At 38.9% G+C, this 14,839-nt stretch overlaps 2 protein-coding genes across 4 annotated transcripts; both read right to left on the bottom strand.

Moving 5' to 3' along the window:
- Nucleotides 1-2,681: 2,681 nt before the first annotated feature.
- Nucleotides 2,682-6,172, bottom strand: zgc:112294 (transmembrane protein 17A). 3 transcript variants are annotated; one of them, XM_036936296.1, is made up of 5 exons: nt 5,453-5,598; nt 5,150-5,221; nt 4,926-5,039; nt 4,456-4,658; nt 2,682-4,130 (listed from the first exon to the last, which is right to left on the bottom strand). In XM_036936296.1, exons 1-5 carry the CDS (start codon nt 5,462-5,464, stop codon nt 3,947-3,949), a joined length of 585 nt encoding a protein of 194 aa, XP_036792191.1. In that variant the 5' UTR covers nt 5,465-5,598; the 3' UTR covers nt 2,682-3,946. The 3 variants fall into 3 exon arrangements, with proteins under 3 accessions (XP_036792191.1, XP_036792190.1, XP_021478056.1); XM_036936295.1 differs by having other exon boundaries at nt 2,685-4,130; nt 5,150-5,253; nt 5,453-6,172; XM_021622381.2 differs by having other exon boundaries at nt 2,687-4,130; nt 4,456-4,625; nt 5,150-5,253; nt 5,453-6,172.
- A 2,149-nt stretch (nt 6,173-8,321) lies between these two features.
- Nucleotides 8,322-12,538, bottom strand: selenoe (selenoprotein e). Its single transcript, NM_001195778.1, has 4 exons — nt 12,382-12,538; nt 12,110-12,186; nt 11,466-11,544; nt 8,322-8,653 (listed from the first exon to the last, which is right to left on the bottom strand). Exons 1-4 carry the CDS (start codon nt 12,493-12,495, stop codon nt 8,510-8,512), a joined length of 414 nt encoding a protein of 137 aa, NP_001182707.1. The 5' UTR covers nt 12,496-12,538; the 3' UTR covers nt 8,322-8,509.
- Between the last annotated feature and the right edge of the window lie 2,301 nt (nt 12,539-14,839).

The following is a 14,839-nucleotide window of genomic DNA, read 5'->3' as shown; positions in this document are numbered from 1 at the left end:
TCCAGAAGAAATACAATAAAAAGTATGCTGGGTTCCAGACAGAGAGAGAGACACTCAGACACTCGCAGGTCCATTTCAAAGGGAGGTGAAAGCACAAGGAGAAACAATATATTTGATGAGGTAGTGAACAGGCTTTTATTCACCACACTCAGCCAATGAAAGGCAATTTGATGAGAATCCTGAGAAGCCGGAGTGGCCTGTGTCTAAGATAAATCCTGGAACTCCTTAGGGAATTGTGTAAACTTTTTTTCTCACCACGGTTTCTACTCCATATTCCTTTTCAATGTCAAATGGTGTTCAAACATTGTAAACATGATTCAGGAGAAGGGCAGGGAGGGCAGGGTCATCTGTTGAGCAGTTTCTCTGGAATAGAGAGAACATGAGGAAAATGCTATTACACAGGACTACATTTCATAAGCAGAGGTTGGATTCAATAGGCTATATCAGTCAAAAGTTCCGTTCATACCTGGTTCTAACATGTGTCCATTGTCCTGATTTTGAGCCCTAGGAGGCTAGGACCATGCCTCAGGATAACCTCAGGACTACCTGGCCTGATGACTCCTTGCTGTCCTCAGTCCACCTGGTCGTTCTGCTGCTCCATTTTTAACTGTTCTGCCTGCGGCTATGGAACCCTGACCTGTTCACCGGACGTGCTACCTGTCCCAGACCTGCTGTTTTCAATTCTCTAGAGACAGCAGGAGCGGTAGAAATACTCTGAATGATCGGCTATGAAAAGCCAACTGACATTTACTCCTGAGGTGCTGATCTGTTGCACCCTCTACAACCACTGTGATTATTGTTATTTGACCATGCTGGTCATCTATGAACATTTGAACATCTTGGCCATGTTCTGTTATAATCTCCACCCGGCACAGCCAGAAGAGGACTGGCCACCCCTCATAGCCTGGTTCCTGTCTAGGTTTCTTCCTAGGTTTTGGCCTTTCTAGGGAGTTTTTCCCAGCCACTGTGCTTCTACACCTGCATTGCTTGCTGTTTGGGGTTTTAGGCTGGGTTTCTGTACAGCACTTTGAGATATCAGCTGATGTAAGAAGGGCTTTATAAATACATTTGAGTTGATTTGTCAAGAGGTTTAGAAAATCAAAAAACGTATTGTGATCTGATCATGATTAGATCTTCCTGACCGCCAGGGCCAGTCGAAGATGCATCTTATCCTTGAAGTGTAAACGAATACGGACAAGAAAGCTTAGACATTTGGCTAACGTCACGGTTGTCCCGCCATCTAAAAAAAAATCACACTGGACAGTTGAATTACGATCATGGTCTTCATTAGAAACTATGCGCCTACTGTTGTCAGATGCCACTGTCCAATACCATGTCCAGCTCAGAATAAAATAGGCATATTATATTATATAGAAATAAAGATATGCGTAAAGAGATATCATCCAGAATGAGAGAAAAATGGTTATCATGTTCCCACGTCCAGTGCCAACGCAACATTAAATATTTAAAAACATCGGCTACAGTAAGGGAATATGACTGTAATAGCAGAACTGATCTCAAGCTGTATTAGTGATCCATGGGACAGACTATGATGGAGTCACTGCAGAAGAGCGCAGTACATGACAAGTGTATGGTCAGGTATAATATGAATGCCTAATGTTTAGATCTAGTTTTTCTATTGTGTTATTGACTGTGCGTTTGTTTATGTTTAACTCTGTGTTGGCCAGGTCGCAGTTGTAAATGAGAACCTACCTGGTTAAATAGAGGTGAAATAAATAAAAACAAGTCAGAATGAACGGTGGATGGGTGGTGAATAGTCTTTTAGCATTTTCCAGCTTTCAATAAAGTGCAGAAGATGTCCAAACTGATGCATAACGGCGCATAGCTTTCTGGAAGCATGAGCGAGGCCACTGTCCAATATAATGTAGGCTTCAAAACGAAGGACTCTTTAAGCTACTTCTAGATGTACACTTTATTCCTTTATAAAGCCATTTGCTTTACATGTGTGCTCCTTTGCCCTTTTTATCGATTGCACTTTTTATCGATTTCCCCCCCCCCGTGAGTCTCGCAATAGGTTATCATATTGATGTTCCGTCAGCGAATTATCACTGGTCAATTATTTGGCGGAAACTAAAACAGGGTCGTTCTGCCAGCTTGTCACTTTTTTCCCTTTGGTACTGTTTAGCCCTATGCTAAAGGTTATTGCAATACAAGATTACAATTATATAAAGACAACGTATATAAACATCCATGCGAAAAGAACAACCCTGTCCAGACCTATTTGGACATTGCTTTGCGCCATTCAGAGACTCACTTTGTAGTCTACTCTGTAACGGAACATGTTTCTGTTTTTAGGTTACATTAGGAGCTAAGAGTCATTTTTATTTATAATGTGCAATAATTGTATTTTGTAAACACATCCAGATACTCAGCTAATTTGTGTGGTGACTATTTTAGGGATGGGAGAGCTTCTCCTTAATACTTATTTGTATGGCTGTGGACAGCTCGAGGTCATAGGGACAGTAGCCTATTACGCCCAGTCTTACATCGTTGCATAACAAAAGTAGGCTGTAATGATGAGAGTATAAAAGTATTGACTTTAAAAGTGTGCTATTTTCTCTCAATTGATGCAGCTTATGCCACAATAGGGGTGCAAAGCAGGTTGGAATCATTTGCATACAGGGAGGGGCCATTGAATCTGGTCACAATATGAACGAAGATAAGAGACCCATTTTATTACCATGTGTAGATGCCACAAATCTCGATCAGATAGTGATCAGATCGATTTGATGGGCTAGAGAGAGATAAGCTTGACTCGAAACACATTGAGGCTGTGATTTCTATTTAGTGATATATAATCATTTTGTTATTTGTAGACAACCTTTAGGATTGGTGGTCAGGTACAAGGTTGCTTGTATGCTGGTTATTAGATGTTTTTAGTTGAAATGTGTTGTTGAAAGATAACTTTTAAATCTTGGAAGAGAACCACTCCTTCTCGAACAAATAACTTGTTGTCTGGTGTACAGGATGGTCATTTAATTCATGTTAATTTGAGATGTGTTATCCAGCATATTTTCAAAAGTGCTCTTTTAAACTGTGCTGCCTTTGTTCCTGTCTCCTTACAGCTCCTGACAGCTTCTGACCAACTTCTGACAAACTCCTGACAGCTCCTGACAGCTCCTGGCAGATTCTTACCAGCTTCTGACAGCTCCTGACAGCTTCTGACCAGCTTCTGACAGCTCCTGACCAACTTCTGACAAACTCCTGACAGCTCCTGACAGCTTCTGACCAACTTCTGACAAACTCCTGACAGCTTCTGACCAACTTCTGACAGCTTCTGACCACTTTCTGACAGCTCCTGACAGCTTCTGACCAGCTCCTGACAGATTCTGACCAGTTTCTGACAGCTCCTGACAGCTTCTGACAGCTTCTGACCAGCTTCTGACCAGCTCCTGACAAGCTTCACTTGTATAGACAATCAGAAAGGCTCTCTAACCAGTATCTGTGCATCATGACACTTTGTGATTATTCTGCCTGACAAATTGGGACTTTGCAACACTTTTCAGTTTATTACTAACCCCTCTTATGGCCATTTAGTGCCACCATGTGGTTCTAATATGTTATGACCATCACTACTACCGGTGTCCAATAATATTTTTTACACGTGTTTTATATCTAGAAATGAAAACACAACAATTATAAAACAGTGCATCAACTCATCTTTTCATAAAGATGACAAAATCCAGCATTATATTTTGAACATCATGGAACACTTCAAAAGCTTCCTCCCTCTTTGGAAAATCATTTCAAGGCTGTATTCACCCCTACGACTTTACCTCCAGATCATACCCCATCTCCCAGTCCCTTCAAGAACTCTCTTCCACATTAAACTATTCACCCCTACGCCTTTCCCTCCAGATCATACCCCATCTCCCAGTCCCATCCATCCCAGTCACAGTGTTCCTGGTTGTCTCTCTGTGCTCTATCAGTGGCTGTGAACGTTATTGGTGTGTGGTGGCATGGGCAGAACAGTCCTCCCATAATATGGCATGCCGAAGGCTGGGCTCTTTCCCGCTATGTGGAGGTGGTGATGGTGGAGGTGATGAAGGTTTTCCACCTCCCCAAACTGCCTGAGGTGGAACAGCAGGGTTAACTTCCTGGTCATGGCCCTGAGGGTGAAGAAGAAGAGGAAGAAGCAGAAGAAGCAGAAGAAGAAGGGAGAGAGAGAATAGGAATATATTACATATCATGACTGTCTCTGAACAGATGCCACGACCATTGAGAGGTAAACATATACTTTTTTCTGCTGTCCACGCTCTGCATGAGATTGGTTGATTCCACTGACAGTATAAGTCTACATCAGCTTTCCATAGACACTCCTCTGTGATGGCTCCTATATGGCTCAGGTTATAGAGCATGGCACTAGAAACGCCAAGGTTGTGGGTAAAAGCATCTGATAAATGGCATACAGTACTATACAGTACATCATCCTACCTGAGGGCGAAGAAGGAAGCCAGGAGCTCTGAGAGGATGAAGAGAAGGTAGATGGAGTGGACGGCCCTCTCCAGAGGGAGGATGATGATGTCCTCGTCAGTCAGGAAGAAGAGTAGAATGGGCAGCTGGAACAGGAAGGATATCAGCCAGAACCCAGCCAGCTCTGGCACCTGATCACAGAGGGAGGAACACAGAGAAAGAGACTGAAGCGACAGAGTGGAAGAGACAGGGAGAAAGAGACATACACACACAGATGTATGAAGACACACACACACACAGTCAGACACTTAGTGTTGCGTCCTAGCCAAGTGTGCGCGCAGTGGGAATGTTTACACACCTACTCACACAGGGTACTTAAACAGGCAGTGTATCAGATCAGATATTCATTGAGTTTGTGGGAAAGGGGTAGACAGTGAAGGAGAGAGGGGGAGAGGAGAAGCGTTTCCAGAGAGGAAGTTAGATTCAGTTACCTTCTCTTTGAGGTTTCCGATATAGCCCAAATAGAGCCTGGTCATTTCACAGATGGTAAGCAGAACCACTCCAGTCACAAGTAGAGCCTGGTAGTACCCAGGCAGGTAATACAACTATGACAAGAAAGACATATTGTATTATTGATCTGGGTATTCCATACATAATAAATTGAGAGTTGGGAAACCTTGGGGGAAACCTCTGAAGTCAGTAGGGAAAAAGTCACCTTTAGATCCAGCATGAGAACAGCAGAGACCCACCAGCATGGGAAATAGAATATGTTGAAGTACAGGATCATCTGAAGGGGTAGGTGAGACACCAACTCATTGACTGGAATATAAAAACATAAAACTATTTATATTTGAAGTTTCGCAATTTGAATTATACAAATGCTTTCCTGAATATCCAAAAATATATCCAAAAATATATAAAATACTTTCCTAAAACAAAACAAAATCCCCAATAATATTTGACACAGGCATTATACAGCATACAGTACTCCATATATTGTAGCAGGCAACAGGCCTACCTGTTTTATCATCCTGGTCCTTGTTGTAGTCACTGCTAAAGTCCCCTGTCCTGTTGTTAGTGAACACGGATCCACCGACAGAGGCCAGGCCCATCCGGAGGTTCTGGGGTATGGGGGAGTAGAACACAGGCATTGTGGCCCAATACAACCATGTACCGCTACCACTCTGTGTGTGTCCAGAAAAATGTATGCTATTCTTAAACTAATAGAAAATAAATTGGTGTATAGAAACAGAAGACAGAGTGTGTGTGTCCCTGATTGAGGACTACAGGGATTAGTCAGTTAACCAGACAGCAGCGTCTACTAATCAGATTATCGGAGTGGTGGGAGGAGGAAGACAGAGGATTAGCACCCTTGACAGACCTAGGAGCGTGTCTCTGTCTCTGTATTCACTATGTTATTATTAGGGTTTAATATGTGGGAGGAGAAAGTATGATGGCAATCAGCGGTTTTTAGATGACAAATGAAAAAATTAATAAGGAGAAAACTGAAAATATACTGAACAAAAATAAAAATGCAACATGCAACAATTTCAATGATTTTAGTAAGTTACAGATGAAGAAGCCAGACATGGAGTCCTTGGATGGCGTGGTTAAACGTGGTCTGCGGTTGTGAGGCTGGTTGGACGTACTGCTAAATTCTCTAAAACAATATTGGAGGCGGCTTTTGCTAAAGAAATGAACATTCAATTCTCTGGAAATACAGTGCCTTGCAAAAGTATTCGGCCCCCTTGAACTTTGCGACCTTTTGCCACATTTCAGGCTTCAAACATAAAGATATAAAACTGTATTTTTTTGTGAAGAATCAACAACAAGTGGGACACAATCATGAAGTGGAACGACATTTATTGGATATTTCAAACTTTTTTAACAAATCAAAAACTGAAATATTGGGCGTGCAAAATTATCCAGCCCCTTTACTTTCAGTGCAGCAAACTCTCTCCAGAAGTTCAGTGAGGATCTCTGAATGATCCAATGTTGACCTAAATGACTAATGATGATAAATACAATCCACCTGTGTGTAATCAAGTCTCCGTATAAATGCACCTGCACTGTGATAGTCTCAGAGGTCCGTTAAAAGCGCAGAGAGCATCATGAAGAACAAGGAACACACCAGGCAGGTCCGAGATACTGTTGTGAAGAAGTTTAAAGCCGGATTTGGATACAAAAAGATTTCCCAAGCTTTAAACATCCCAAGCAAGGAGCACTGTGCAAGCGATAATATTGAAATGGAAGGAGTATCAGACCACTGCAAATCTACCAAGACCTGGCCGTCCCTCTAAACTTTCAGCTCATACAAGGAGAAGACTGATCAGAGATGCAGCCAAGAGGCCCATGATCACTCTGGATGAACTGCAGAGATCTACAGCTGAGGTGGGAGACTCTGTCCATAGGACAACAATCAGTCGCATATTGCACAAATCTGGCCTTTATGGAAGAGTGGCAAGAAGAAAGCCATTTCTTAAAGATATCCATAAAAAGTGTCGGTTAAAGTTTGCCACAAGCCACCTGGGAGACACACCAAACATGTGGAAGAAGGTGCTCTGGTCAGATGAAACCAAAATTGAACTTTTGGCAACAATGCAAAACGTTATGTTTGGCGTAAAAGCAACACACCATCCCCACTGTCAAACATGGTGGTGGCAGCATCATGGTTTGGGCCTGCTTTTCTTCAGCAGGGACAGGGAAGATGGTTAAAATTGATGGGAAGATGGATGGAGCCAAATACAGGACCATTCTGGAAGAAAACCTGATGGAGTCTGCAAAAGACCTGAGACTGGGACGGAGATTTGTCTTCCAACAAGACAATGATCCAAAACATAAAGCAAAATCTACAATGGAATGGTTCAAAAATAAACATATCCAGGTGTTAGGATGGCCAAGTCAAAGTCCAGACCTGAATCCAATCGAGAATCTGTGGAAAGAACTGAAAACTGCTGTTCACAAATGCTCTCCATCCAACCTCACTGAGCTCGAGCTGTTTTGCAAGGAGGAATGGGAAAAAAATTCAGTCTCTCGATGTGCAAAACTGATAGAGACATACCCCAAGCGACTTACAGCTGTAATCGCAGCAAAAGGTGGCGCTACAAAGTATTATCTTAAGGGGGCTGAATAATTTTGCACGCCCAATTTTTCAGTTTTTGATTTGTTAAAAAAGTTTGAAATATCCAATAAATGTCGTTCCACTTCATGATTGTGTCCCACTTGTTGTTGATTCTTCACAAAAAAATACAGTTTTATATCTTTATGTTTGAAGCCTGATATGTGGCAAAAGGTTGCAAAGTTCAAGGGGGTCGAATACTTTCGCAAGGCACTGTAGCTCTGGTGGACATTCCTGAAGTCAGCATGCCAATTGCATGCTCCCTCAAAACTTGAGACATCTGTGGCATTTTGTTGTGTGACAAAACTTCACATTTTAGAGTGGCATTTTATTGTCCCCAGCACAAGGTGCATCTGTGTAATGATCATGTTGTTTAATCAGCTTCTTGATATGGCACACTTATCAGGTGGATGGATTATCTTGGAAAAGAAGAAATGCTCGCTAACACGGGTGTTAACACATTTGAGAGCAATACATTTTTTTTTTGTGCATATGGAACATTTCAGGGATCTTTTATTTCAGCTCATGAATCATGGGACCAACATTTTACATGTTGCGTTTATATTTTTGTTTAGTATACATAAAACCAATGAAACAGTACCCTGTAATAGGTTCAGGATTAATGAAGGTAATCTTTTAAGTCAACATTACCTTTTTGGTACGCTAACTGCTGTCATTACCTGCTGAAACTCTACTGTACAGCGTTTTATTTGGATGGAAGACAGACAGCATATTATACCACAGAGTCAGCATGAGACACATTCTATGTAACTTGTTTAAACTTTTATTGACAAATGTATATTTTAAAAGAGACAGTGTGGTAGGCTCTGCTCTGTATAGCTGCACCGAGTCGTTTGTTCTCAAATTAGGGTCTGGCTCATGTTGTGACCTTGGGACCCCTCTCATCATCTGTGACTGGATGCAGTGACAGAGTCTGGCCACCAGATCTTATTGTGCTCACAACTCGTCCCTGGGGGCTCTCAGGGGAAAGTGTTGAAACTCCTTTGGCACCTCCTCTCCCTTCTGAGATCTCTTGTAGAAACCCAGAGAGTCCAGCAGGCTACTGATCTCATCCACCTTCATCTTCTTCACAGGGACAGTCTGATACAACACATACAACATGCTTACATTCAGTACAGGCAAGCGACCATGATAACCATACTAACTATAATAACCATAATAACTATAATGACCATAATAACTATAATGACCATAATAACTATAATGACCATAATAACTATAATGACCATAATAACTATAATGACCATACTAACCATAATGACCATAATGACCATAATAACTATAATGACCATAATGACCATACTAACTATAATAACCATAATAACTATAATGACCATAATAACTATAATGACCATACTAACCATACTAACTATAATAACCATAATAACTATAATAACCATAATGACCATAATGACCATAATAACTATAATGACCATAATGACCATACTAACTATAATAACCATAATAACTATAATGACCATAATAACTATAATGACCATAATGACCATAATAACTATAATAACTATAATGACTATAATAACTATAATAACCATACTAACTATAATGACCATAATGACCATACTAACCATAATGACCATAATAACTATAATGACCATAATAACTATAATGACCGTAATAACTATAATAACTATAATGACTATAATAACTATAATAACCATACTAACTATAATGACCATAATGACCATACTAACCATAATGACCATAATAACTATAATAACTATAGTGACTAAAATAACTATAATAACCATACTAACTATAATGACCATAATGACCATACTAACTATAATAACCATAATAACTATAATGACCATAATAACTATAATGACCATAATGACCATAATAACTATAATAACTATAATGACTATAATAACTATAATAACCATACTAACTATAATGACCATAATGACCATACTAACCATAATGACCATAATAACTATAATGACCATAATGACCATAATAACTATAATAACTATAATGACTATAATAACTATAATAACCATACTAACTATAATGACCATAATAACTATAATGACCATACTAACTATAATGACCATACTAACTATAATGACCATAATAACTATAATGACCATAATAACTATAATGACCATAATAACTATAATGACCATAATGACCATAATAACTACAATGACCATAATAACTATAATGACCATAATAACTATAATGACCATAATAACTATAATGACCATAATGACCATAATAACTATAATGACCATAATAACTATAATGACCATAATGACCATAATAACTATAATGACCATAATAACTATAATGACCATAATGACTATAATGACCATAATAACTATAATGACCATAATAACTATAATGACCATAATAACTATAATAACTATAATGACTATAATAACTATAATGACCATACTAACTATAATGACCATAATGACCATAATAACTATAATGACCATAATGACCATAATAACTATAATGACCATAATAACTATAATGACCATAATGACCATAATGACCATAATAACTATAATGACCATAATGACCATAATAACTATAATGACCATACTAACTATAATGACCATAATAACTATAATGACCATAATGACCATAATAACTATAATGACCATAATAACTATAATGACCATAATAACTATAATGACCATAATGACCATAATGACCATAATAACTATAATGACCATAATGACCATAATAACTATAATGACCATACTAACTATAATGACCATAATAACTATAATGACCATAATGACCATACTAACCATAATGACCATAATAACTATAATGACCATAATGACTATAATGACCATAATGACCATAATAACTATAATGACCATACTAACTATAATGACCATAATAACTATAATGACCATAATGACCATACTAACCATAATGACCATAATAACTATAATAACCATAATAACTATAATGACCATAATAACCATACTAACCATAATGACCATAATAACTATAATGACCATGATATCCATAATGACCATAATAACTATAATAACCATAATAACTATAATGACCATAATGACCATACTAACCATAATGACCATAATAACTATAATGACCATAATAACTATAATGACCGTAATAACTATAATGACCATAATGACCATAATAACTATAATGACCATAATGACCATAATAACTATAATGACCATAATGACCATAATAACTATAATGACCGTAATAACTATAATGACCATAATGACCATAATAACTATAATGACCATAATGACCATAATAACTATAATAACTATGATGACCATAATGACCATAATAACTATAATGACCATAATAACCATAATGACCATAATAACTATAATGACCATAATAACTATAATGACCATACTAACCATACTAACTATAATAACTATAATGACCGTAATAACTATAATGACCATAATGACCATAATAACTATAATGACCATAATGACCGTAATAACTATAATGACCATAATGACCATACTAACCATAATAACCATAATAACTATAATGACCATAATAACTATAATGACCATAATGACCATAATAACTATAATGACCATAATAACCATAATGACCATAATAACTATAATGACCATGATATCCATAATGACCGTAATGCAATAGGTTCACAAAAGACACAGAGGATTTATTAACATCACATTCTCTTGAACTGTTTCAGACTACACTGATATGCTCTTGTTTTTTCCTTGCATAATGCCTTCTTCAATTAGTTATTTATCCCTCCCTAATCTTGCCACGCTTGAGTCAAGCTCAGGAAAATAGATGTTATTTCCCCAAGCATTTTGCTGATAATCTTTGTCTGACACGTACAGTAGGTGACATGTAACACCTTGAATGGGAATCCATATCTAACCTGAACAACCTCATCCTTATCATCATAGAAGATCAGACGTGGATTCTTCTCCTCTCCTGAATCATATTCCAGGTTGTGACTTCAGTGGAAAGGAGGATCAAGGAAAAAACATGTACAGCCGATATCCTGAAGACAGATTAAACCCAGTCTTGGACTAAACATCTATTTCTAAGAAGATTCTCCATAAAGCATTCTCTGATGTTCATTCCCTGATTCTCCAGTTTAAGTCCAGGACTAGGCTCAATCTCTGTCTGTAGAATACAAGAACAATCTACTTCTGGATATATTTCCACTGAGGTCAAACATCATTAAACATACTTAAACACTGACACATGATGGTTTCAAATAATTATGTTTCCCGAAGGCCTGGTTAGACACACTTGTGGTTTGAGGCCAATTCATGCTGGTATAAAACTGGGCTGTCGCTAACACAAATTGTCTTGTTTATCTGGGAGGTTGTGAGAAAATACAAAAAGGCTTTGTAACCATATGAGGTAATGACAACTCAGTACAGTTCAATGCAGACTTGATCTGACAAGAAGCGATCAGCCTGTTACAAATCTACATAGTAACCACAATAAAATGCTACTGCAATGCCCATAACTCTATCTGAAACCTCCACAGAAACCACAATAGAAGGATACTACAATGCCCATCGCTCCATAAGGAATGTATAGAGCTCAGGCATCTTCTTGATGGCTCATCCAACTACACTTGGAGCCTGAGGGAAAGAGGAACAGACAATGAGCATTCGTCATTCACCACGACCACCATGTGAAATGTGCTTCTCTGCAGTTAGATTAAAGATAGCGTAGCCTCCATGTGTTAGCAATAAATATGTGTCCTGCTCCAAGGTATGACGTTAAACCAAGTACAGTCATTTCACTAACTGAATCACCACATCGGTAAGACTTACCTTTAGTATGCCCTTGGCTATTACAGGTCTCTCTTCAATAGCTGTATCTGTGACATTTTCTTCCGTCATTCCTGTGGCAGAAAAGGCCAGCGTGAGCAACAAAAAGATCCACATGTTCGAGCCTAAACTTTGCTTCTTGAGTATTCAGTGGAGTTCTTTCGACAAATGACACAGAAAATTACCTTGGGGGTGACACTAGACCCCTATGCTCAGGTTGGACTGAACCAGGATGCAGGGCTGAGGGGGGAGAGGGTCCCTTGAATTTTTTTTCTCCTATTTTTTGGGGGGGGGGTTGTACTCAATGACAGACATAATGGGGAATTGTCACCAGATGGGAATAGTACTTGTTCTATTTGCAATGGATTGGATATAAATAAAGATGTTAATGAACACTTTCTGTCAGGATTGAAACCCCCTGACTAACTCCGCAAAAGGTCCTCTGTCTCTGTAGTGGTCCACGTAACTCTTCAGCACACCTGTGTCCTTATCACCTTTTCCCAGTGCAGGAAGCTGGTGAAAACGCACCTCATGGCACACTGCAGTACATTTACTACAACTTGTTATACCTATATGTATGACGGTAAAATACATGCTGAACCGTGTACTACAGAGAACTTTCTCCATTTCCCCACAAATAAATAATACATTAAATGGAACAACAGTAGAACAACAGTATAGCTGCAGTATGTCAGGTTAAAGTAAATGGTTACATTAAATAAGCATGCCTTTAATCCTAGAAGTTTTCCTTAAAATGCAGTCCAATCCCATGACACAACAATGCAGTACATGACAAAAGACACGTGTTTTTTCATAGTAAAACCTTTGCTTTGACTCTGTCTAGTAATCAGCAGAATGTACACTAGGTCACCCCTAGGGGGCACTAACAACTGCTTCTTATTTCCTGGCAGAATTTGCGGGTAAAATGTACTTCCAAATCCTAGCCACAGACAATTATGTTTCCAACAAAAATAAACCATGCCGGATTGGAATGCTGAAGCAAAACCATCTATCTTCCTATATATTTCCAGGCTTGGTCCTTAGAACTTGAGGTTCAGTCCCTACACTTGAACCTCAACGTGTGAAAGCGATGATGTGTCAGATGACAGAGCAGTCCCCAATTTAGAAGAGTTTAACAGAGTTTCATCCCCTTGGCTGTGGCTGTAAATCCACAGCCCAAACCGAACAGAACGGAACAGGCCCCTTCCAGCACGACCTCCATTTGGAAAAAGAGTTTACAGCTTTGTCTTATAAACCCAGACGTGTTTCTCACCATGTACATTTTCCAGACAAAATTGAGCATCAGAACAATCAAACTACAACTAATTTCATAAAAGAGAAAGAAGGGGGAGAAAGAGAGAGAGAGAAAGAGGAGAAGAAAACAGAGTGAGAGAGTAAGAAAATAAGAGATGGTGAGATAAAGAGAGTGAGAAAGAGAGAGAGAGAAAGAGAAAGAGAGAGAAGAAGAAAACAGAGAGCGAGAGAATAAGAGAGAGAGAATGAGAGAGTGCGAAAGAGAGAGAAAGAATGAGAGAAAGAGAGAGAGAGAGAGAGAGAGAGAGAGAGAGTGAGAGAGAAAAGGTGAGAGAAAAAGAGAGAGAAGATAGGGTGTGGTATCCTTGGCATGCCTCTGTGAGACTAGTACTGTTTATGTGTAGATGCACACCATATGTACTCTCCCTGTGTGTGTGTGTGTGTGTGTGTGTGTGTGTGTGTGTGTGTGTGTGTGTGTGTGTGTGTGTGTGTGTGTGTGTAGTGTGAGACTACAGTGAAATACAGCAGGTCACATGGTGATCACTAATTCATGTGATAAGACAGGGAAAGAATGCAGTTAAGAGTCATACCCAACATACACACCCCTCCATTCATATCATATCATACACAAACCTTTCATATAATGTCATATATCCTGTTCCCCATTCAACATACACACACCTCCATTCATATCATATCATTCATATGACCTTTTCCCAGAGCAGGATGCTGATGAAAACGCAAAACACACACAGCGTATGCACACACACACACATCCATTCATACAGTATCATGTCATATCCTGTTCCCCATTCAACATACACACACCTCCATTCATGTCATATAATACACACACCTCCATCCATATCATATCACACACACACCTCCATTCATGTCATATAATACACACACCTCCATCCATATCATATCACACACACACCTCCATTCATGTCATATAATACACACACCTCCATTCATATCATATCATACACATACCTCAAATCATATCATATCCTGTTCCCCATTCAACATACACACACCTCCATTCATGTCATATAATACACACACCTCCATTCATGTCATATCCTGTTCCCCATTCAACATACACACACCTCCATTCATGTCATATAATACACACACCTCCATTCATGTCATATCCTGTTCCCCATTCAACATACACACACTTCCATTCATATCATATCATACA

Source organism: Oncorhynchus mykiss, chromosome 11 (genome assembly GCF_013265735.2).
Source record: "Oncorhynchus mykiss isolate Arlee chromosome 11, USDA_OmykA_1.1, whole genome shotgun sequence".
In the NCBI taxonomy this organism is placed as follows: Eukaryota; Metazoa; Chordata; class Actinopteri; order Salmoniformes; family Salmonidae; genus Oncorhynchus; species Oncorhynchus mykiss.
Note: the sequence above shows the minus strand (reverse complement) of the source record. Positions and strands in the feature narration are given on the sequence as shown.